The sequence below is a fragment of the Cornus florida genome, unplaced genomic scaffold, assembly GCF_030987335.1.
Source record: "Cornus florida cultivar Cherokee Brave unplaced genomic scaffold, ASM3098733v1 CherokeeBrave_3.0.0_Hap2_Chr04, whole genome shotgun sequence".
In the NCBI taxonomy this organism is placed as follows: domain Eukaryota; kingdom Viridiplantae; phylum Streptophyta; class Magnoliopsida; order Cornales; family Cornaceae; genus Cornus; species Cornus florida.
This window is the reverse complement of record NW_026775574.1, coordinates 315,525-324,108: the sequence shown is the minus strand read 5'-3', so window position 1 is coordinate 324,108 and position 8,584 is coordinate 315,525. Positions and strand designations below refer to the sequence as shown.

General features: G+C 37.8%; 1 protein-coding gene across 1 annotated transcript in view; it reads right to left on the bottom strand.

Annotated features, from left to right (window-relative positions):
* Positions 1-1,991: 1,991 nt before the first annotated feature.
* The window catches only part of LOC132302404 (transcription initiation factor TFIID subunit 15), a 43,083-nt gene continuing 36,490 nt past the window's right edge, over positions 1,992-8,584 (bottom strand). Inside the window, exon 8 of the mRNA XM_059799238.1 lies at positions 1,992-2,723. Coding sequence (XP_059655221.1) covers positions 2,497-2,723 — 227 coding nt within the window. The 3' untranslated portion in view covers positions 1,992-2,496. The remainder of the gene's footprint in view (positions 2,724-8,584) is intronic.

Sequence of the window (8,584 nt, the reverse complement as noted above, 5' to 3'; positions counted from 1 at the left end):
AACAAGTTACAGTCAAGATCTACAAATAGGCAACAAACTAACAGCCAAGGTCCAAGAGGTTACCACCCTAACAACATAGTAATTCAACAGAAAATATATATATATATATATATATATATATATATATATATATGTATAACTAAATGAAATTAAAATGTTTGTAACAACATTTTTGGTTTAATCACAAAAGCATCACCATAATCATCATCCTAACCATTATTCCTATTGATGGAGTCAGTCACATTCATTCTCTTTTTTTTTCTATTCTTTCCTATCATACACCATATATATATATATATATATATATATGTATAACTAAATGAAATTAAAATGTTTGTAACAACATTTTTGGTTTAATCACAAAAGCATCACCATAATCATCATCCTAACCATTATTCCTATTGATGGAGTCAGTCACATTCATTCTCTTTTTTTTCTATTCTTTCCTATCATACACCATGTCTACTCTAATATTTAATTTTTTAAAGTCATTTTTAATTAGTTCATCTCATGTAAGTTTTGGTCTGCCTCTTTGTCACTTACCTTCTAGGCAAACAATTCTATTTCTTCTAATCGATGCAACTCATGTAAGTTTTGTTCTGTTCAGACAAGCAAGTTTCCTGCTATATGTTAATTGTGTGTTTGCTATTGCTATATGTATGATTTTATTTTTTGTTTCTTTAATTTAAGGTCTGTTAAATCAGTTTACTTCTGTATATATATATATATATATATTGCAATTTTTTGGGTTTGGTATCACACACCATTTGTTATCTTCAAACTTATTTAACCCCCTGTGGGTTTAAAGATAGATTAATATGTCAAATTTACTCATGTTCAATTTCAACCAAATATTATGTGATATTTTATGTAAAATTTGCATATATTTCTTATACAAAATCATCTAAATAACCATAATCAATAAAATTAAAATTAAATAAAGATAATACATTTACTCATGTTGAATTTAAACCAAATATTATGTGATATTTTATGTAAAATTTGCATATATTTCTTATACAAAATCATCTAAATAACCATAATCAATAAAATTAAAATTAAATAAAACTAAAATTATATCGATGTGTATGCCCGTAACCTATCATTCCCTAATTTTTCCCATATCTAAATTAGATTTTGGGTTTGGTCAAAATATCTGTACGAATTAGGGTTTTTGATTGGAGATTTTGGGAATTGGAGAGCTGATTTGAGAGGGTTTCAATCTTTTTCTTTGCTGGTTTCATATGGCTTCAAGATTTGGAACAAAGTACAATACATTGAAGCTTACTCTCTCTCTTTAAACAAAACCCTAGCACCACTCACAAGACAAATTTTGATACAAATCATACCTTCTAGGTTTGATACGGCTTCAAGATTAGAAACAAATTCCTCAGGATCGAAGGCTTCTTTAGTTCATCCACCTTCAGTCGCTTTAAAATCGAAATTTTCTTCTTCAGTTCAACTGATTTCAATCGCTTCAAAATCGGAATCAATATCTCTGTGGTGGAAGACAAGAAGAAATACAAATAGTGGAAGACACGAACACTTTGTCTATATACACTTGTAATACGCATTTAGTAAAAAAAATTTACTCTTTTTTTGTCTTTCATTACTAACTGACGTGGCAAAATTCAAGACCCACATCTCTCACCGGTTCGGACAGATTACCTTGTTGCGCCGGAGACAATTTTAATCCGATTGGAGTATATATAGAGGACAAGAGCAAAAGTTAATCTTTGTTTCTTGCTTTGCTTATATGCCATGCCATGTTTGCAGTATATATATAAAATAATTGGCTACCGTATTAGTAAGCATGTTATCATCATTTGGAGTCCGTGCTACCTGTAACCTTCTAACAATCGGGTCAGGAATTGATAAGAGATTGAATAAAATTAGATCTCCCTAAAATAAAATAAAAAATAAAATAAACCTGGTAAATAGTGTCAAAATTTTCCAAAGGAACACCTAAACAGAAAACACAATAGCAAGGGTTTAACAAAGTTGATTTAATAATCCAAAAGCACTCATGTAACAGCATTCAGGTGAAAGTTATATTGAAAAAGAAAAAAAAACACTCGAATGAAAACAGATAGGCAGTTGCCCTTCCATGTTAGGTGATTATAGAAATCACAACGATGCCCCTAAATTCAACTTAATTTGAAGATTTATGGAGATTAACTTCAAACAGATACGTTTCCAAGTTCTGGTCTGGATACCATAGATCTCCCAATACTGTGTCACCCGAATAACAAGAAACATTACATGATAGCACCAATCGAAGTTCTCCAGAAAAATGGGTACAAGAGGAAAAGAAAGACCTAGAATCCAATGTAAGGATTAGTTCAAGCTAAACAGGGGCGGTGTCATCTTTCCCACCAGCATACGCCCAAAACGAAACGGTGTCATCTTTCCCACCAGCATACGCCCAAAACGAAACCACTCAGGCAAATCCAACATCGTACAACCACCAAATTCTCATAATCTTTAGTACTATCCTCAGTAATAATACCTACTCCGGTCCCGATCACGGTCCCTGTCCCTGCCATATTCTCTGCCTCGATCATAGTCATAACCTCGGTCTCTATCTCTTCCCCTGTCCCTCTCTCGACTTCTGCTCCGGCGCCTTCCTCTATCATCTCGTTCTCGGTTCTTGCTGCTTTCCCTCTCATCTTGTTCTCTTCCTCTGTCTCTGCTTCTTTCTCTTCCATCTTTGTCACTCATACCTGCCAATAATATCATTTGTGAACAAAATAAAACAGCCTTGCACAATATGCAATCCAATAATATCATTTGTAAACAAAGTAAAACAGCTTGCACAATATGCACGGGTTCGACCGATACAGAACTTGTCAATATATAAGCTTAGACTACCAAGTATGCAAATTTGAGTTTTGAGTATGAAAAGGCCACTTTGAGCAGTTAATCCGAATGTTGTGTCTGTACCGAAACCGCCCCTTCAACACCCTTGATTTATAAGGACCAAGACATATAATGACCTCTTCTATTAGTAAATAATTAATTCTTTTATTTGGGGGTCGGGGCACGAAAATATGTAAAGAAAAATGCACACTCACAGAATATAATTATGATATCCTTGTGTATGTCATGATTTAACCAATGAAATTCTCGATCAAATAAATACATGTTGCAATTTCCTTGTCTCGCTACTTACCCGAAAAAATAAAATAAATAAATAAATAAAATTCCTTATCTCATTACCATTTAAGTATCCTCTTCAGCTACTCAATGCCATCAGCATGGTAAAGACCAACCATACGAGGAGGGACTGATATATGTGAAGACACAAATACCGCAACTATTTTAACAGACAAATCACATGTTACTAGATATATAAAGACAATATATAAGATCTATGCACACAATATATAAGATTTGTACACACACAGTATGTTCATGCCACACCACTGTCGCCCCCCCACTGTTGCCATCACCCCCTCCACACCACTGCCCTCCCACAATCTCTCTCTATCTCTCTCTCTCACACATCGCAAGTGAAGCAAACAGAAAAAGTAACAAGTCTTCTTACAACTGTAAGGGAGACTAAGAATACTCCAATCACCGTCGGAGCCTAGATTTCTAAAGGGAAATCTGGAAAAAGCCTGAAGAACAGTTTATAATCTGGTAATTACTCAAACTATATTGATAAAGACTTGGTTCAGAACAGTTTATGACACTTACTTCCCCTAGAAACTTTTTTGATAAGTAATAATAACATAAAAAGGCGTTCAAAAGCAGAGCACATCCCTTATACAGAAGTGGAACCGGGGCTAAGGCCCCAAAGAATCCAAAAAAATAATTAAATCATCAGACTCCTCTTCACGAAATTGAAAAGAGAACGAAGAATGTAAAGTTTCAACATTGCCGTAGACGACTCTTTCCCTTCGAACATTCTACTATTTCTCTCCTTCCAAATGCACCACCATAGACAATGTAGTACAATTCTCCAGAAATAGTGTACATTCCTTCTCACACGACATCCTCTCCAAACATAAATCAAATCTTTAGTAGATCGTGGCATTACCCAACGTATGCCAAACAACCCAAGAATAAGATTCCTACAATCGTTCGCCACAGGGCAATGCAATAAAAGGTGATCATCTGACTCCCCATCTTTCTTGCATAGACTACACCAATTAACAATACAATTGCCCCTTTTCCTCAAGTTATCAATTGTCAGAATCTTTCCCCAAACAGCGGTCCAGACAAAAGAAAGCCACCCTAGTTGGAGCAATGGATCGCCAAATAGTCTTCCACAGGAAGCCACAATTATCAAAATTAGACAGACATAAAAATAAGGATCTTATTTTGAAACAATCGTGGGAAGATGGAACCCAAATCAAATCATCATGCTCTCTGCCAACACCCTCCTACCGATACAAAAGATCTAGGAAGACATATACCTCATCTAACTCCCAATCCTGAAAAGAGCGCCGAAAGTGCACATCCCACGTAATCCCACTGCTATCAAGCCAATAATGGTCAACTTTGTAGGCGTGTTTATAAACTGCAATACTGAATAATCTAGGAAAAGTACGAGATAATGGCTCATCACCACACCAAAGATCTACCCAGAAACGAACGCGACGTCCATCACGGACTTTGAATCTAATATAAGCAGAAAAGGCATCCCATCCCTTCCAAATAGACTTCCACATCCCTACTCATCCCACAAGGGAAACCGGATATGTAGACCAACCGCTAACCTCTTCCCCAAATCGACAAGAGACTAACCTGTGCCAAGGATGATGTCTTTCCCTCCCATATCTCCATAACCATTTGCCCAGGAGAGCTTGATTGAAGGGAACTAATCGTCTTATGCCAAGACCACCCAATTTCATAGGCTTGCAAACTTGCTCCCATCTGACAAGGTGAAACTTGAACTTATCACCCCTTCATCCCCATAGGAAGTCCCTTTGAATTTTTTCAATCCTATCCGCAACGGAGCAAGGGATTTGGAACATAGAAAGAAAATAAGCGGGGAGGCTCGATAATGTACTCTTAATAAGAGTAACTTTACCCCCTTTGGACAAGTATTGCTTCTTCCATCTTGCCAATCTCTTCGCATACCTATCAATCACTGAATCCCAACTCCCCACTATCCTTGAAAAGACCCCTAGGGGCAAACCCATATAAAGAATAGGGAAAGAACTCACCCTGCATCCAAGAACTGCAGCTAAAGAGGGGATATCCTGAACATTCCCTACCCACAAGCACACTCTTAGCCACATTGACCTTTAGTCCGGAAACCGCTTGAAAACAAGCCAGGATGCACCTCAAATATCGGAGTTGAGACACTTTCCCAAGTATACTTAGTAATTTCAAAGCTTAGTAAAACAAAGACTCTGACTTTTCTTCAAGGCATTCCAAGGCACCATTGACCTCAATCCTGACTAAAGTACCCTTATTGATTTGCATTAGCAAGCCCCCTCTGTCATCTCAACCACACCACCCACCATATATCCATATTCTCTCTCTCTGCAATTTAGAATTTTGAGATTTTCAGCGAAGATGTGGGCATTGTGAGAGTGGGATTTTCAGCGAGCATGTGGAATTTCAAATTTTCGATGCGAGTATATATGTGTGTGTTTGTATGTGGGCATTGTGAGTTCATATTTTGGGATTTCAGAATCAAAATCCATATGCTGAGTTCGAATTTTGGTATTGTAAGTTTGAAGTCAGGCAAAATCAATTTTGGAAATATGCTTATCCCCCTTTTGAATCTTGGATTTCTGGGATTAAACAACTTGTACTTGCTTTACAAATCTTCAATGGAATCTCTTTCACCAATGAGACCTGAATAATTGGAGGGGTGAGGGACGAGGGAGTTTGGCAGCGTTGGTCGGGGAGAGGTGGAGGAAGACAATAGTGGAGAGGGGAGAACTAGGCGTTGGAGGAGAAGGCTATGGTGGCGACTTTGGCATGCGGTGGTGGTTATTGTAGCTTTGGCACAGGGTGGAGGCGTTGCTATGGCGTGCGGTGAATGGCTGTGGCGCGCAGTAGTGGGACTGATGGTGGTGGTGGCGGTGGCGGTGAGGAAGAGGAGAGAGAGAGAACTGATGATTAAGAGAGGGAAGGAATAGATATAGCTAGGAGGGGTAAACTAGTAACTTAATCTTCCATTGTTTGCATCGCATAATTTAGTTTAGATCAATAAAAGGGTATAATGGTAAAATCACGTTCACCGTTAAAAAAACTGTTGAAATATATGTATTATTATTATTATTATGTCTATTAGTTGTTTTCAGCCTTTTATTAGGTGTTTTATGTAAGATCTTTATTATCATGGGATTTTGGCATATTTCCTATTTTTTTTTTTTTTATTTGGTTTCCTTTCTTGACACCCTATTCTTGTATATAAATATATGTCTTGGCTCTCGGTTTGAGTAAGCCAAAACCCAAAACTTCTTTTTGGTATTAGAGCAAAACAAAAACCTTCGGGTAACCCTCTGTTTTTGACTCCTTTTTTAGGAGAATTCCCTTCGGTTTTTTATGACCTAAGGGTCCTCCTGGTGTTTTTTTTTTTTTTTTCTTTGTGGGCTGCCAGTGTTTGTTCGGCAACATATTTGGAGGAAAGCGCCGATTTTTCCGACCTTGTATTTTTCTCTTTCCTCCTGCTTTGACGTGTGCATCAGCCTTATTTTGGTACTATGATTGATTCTAGTAGCCAAAAGGGCACTTTATCCTCGGTCCAGCGTACTTTATCTCCAACACATCATACTCCGGCACAGTGGGTTACTAGTGTGCTTTTGAATGGGCGCAACTTCGTATCTTGATCCCGTTCTCTTCAACTCTATATTAGAGGGAAAGGAAAAACTGGTTGGCTTCTAGGTCTAGTCAAGGAACCGAAAAAGATGGATACTAAATATATTGCATGGGACATGGACAGGTACATCATTCTGGGTTGGGTCTTCAACTCAATGGAGGAGCATATCTATAATATGTTCATGTTTCACACTTCCGTTTTTCGTCTGTGGCAAGCCATTAACATGATGTATGCCCATTCCCGCAATAACGCTCGTATCTTTGAACTCTGTCAGGAGATTGCTCATGCATCTTAGGAGACACTTAAGCTGTCAATATCAGAGTATTTTGGGTACCTCCAGTCCAGGTGGGAAGTAGCAAAGTATAAACCTCTCTCCGATTTCTCTGAAGAAGCTGCAACTCTTTTGGTCAAGAAATTGGACCACCAATATACCTACCAGTTTTTGATGGGTTGACCATGAGGAACATAGACATCAGCTCTCTCAGCCAGTAGCTTTACTAAGGACTCCAGTTGATCAGATGGCTCTTGCTGCTAATTCTAAACGTTTAGAGGGAAAGGTTATTTGTCAACATTGTGGAGCCACGGATCATGTAAAGGAACGTTGCTTTAAGCTTCATCTCGAGCTAAAGCAGAAATTTTATCGCAATCGTCCTTCTAGCCTTGGCCACACTGCCACAGTAGCCGATACTATTGGTGGGTATACTACACTACAGATTGTTGTCCCTCCTGCTTCAACTCCTCCTAGAACATCTTTTCAGGACTTCAATCAGTTACAGTCCTAGATTGGTCAGCTTCAGGAGCAGTTCAGAGCTTTATCTACCAAGGCTGGCTCTTCTATTCCCACGGCTACTATAGCTTCAAGTACTCTTGCTTTTCATGTTAAAGTGGGAAAACCTACTTGGGTTCTGAATTCCACAGCCAATGATCACATGACTGGTGAGTTGTCATTATTGTCTACTCCCGTTACCTCTGTTAATCAGGCTGTTAGTCTAGCCAATAGGTCAACCACCATTCTTCGTAATAAAGGAGATGCTCATCTATCCCCTAATATTATTTTGCCATCTATTCTTCATGTTCCTAACTTTGCATTTAATCTTCTATCTGTTAGCAAACTTGCCAAATCACTAAACTGTGCAGTGATTTTCTTTCCTCATTACTATGTTTTACAGGACCTGTGTTCGAAGAGGATTTTTGGCAGGAGATATGAGCACAATGGCCTCTACTACTTTAGGGATCCTCCACTAACACCTCCTCCACTTGCTTCAAGCCTCCAAGCCTCTGTTCTTCCAGTTTCTAGGTTATATGATTTTTCTTTTCAGACTTTAAATTTATGGCATGCTCGCCTTGGGCATGTAAACTTTTAGTATTTATGTCTGTTTTTCCCTTAATTAATAACGGCTTGTAAGGATAATAAGTTTCAATGTGAGATTTGTGAGCTTTCTAGACATACTAGAACCAGTTGTATTTCTCATATGCATCGTGCACCTAGCATGTTTGATCTCATACATTCTGATGTGTGGGGTCCTTCTCCTGTTACTGCTTTCTCGGGGCATCGTTATTATGTCACATTCATTGATGATTATCCCCGCTACACATGGGTAAATTTACTTTAAAAGAAATCTAAAGTTTTTCCCTTGTTCACTCAATTCTTCCAAATGATCAAAACTCAATATAAAGCTGTTAGGAATATTAGGTTTGACAATGGTTATGAATATGTTTCCATGAGTTTCAGTCTCAACTTAACCAATGGGGTATTCTTTATCAACTAACTTGTCCATATACCCCTGAACATAATGGTGT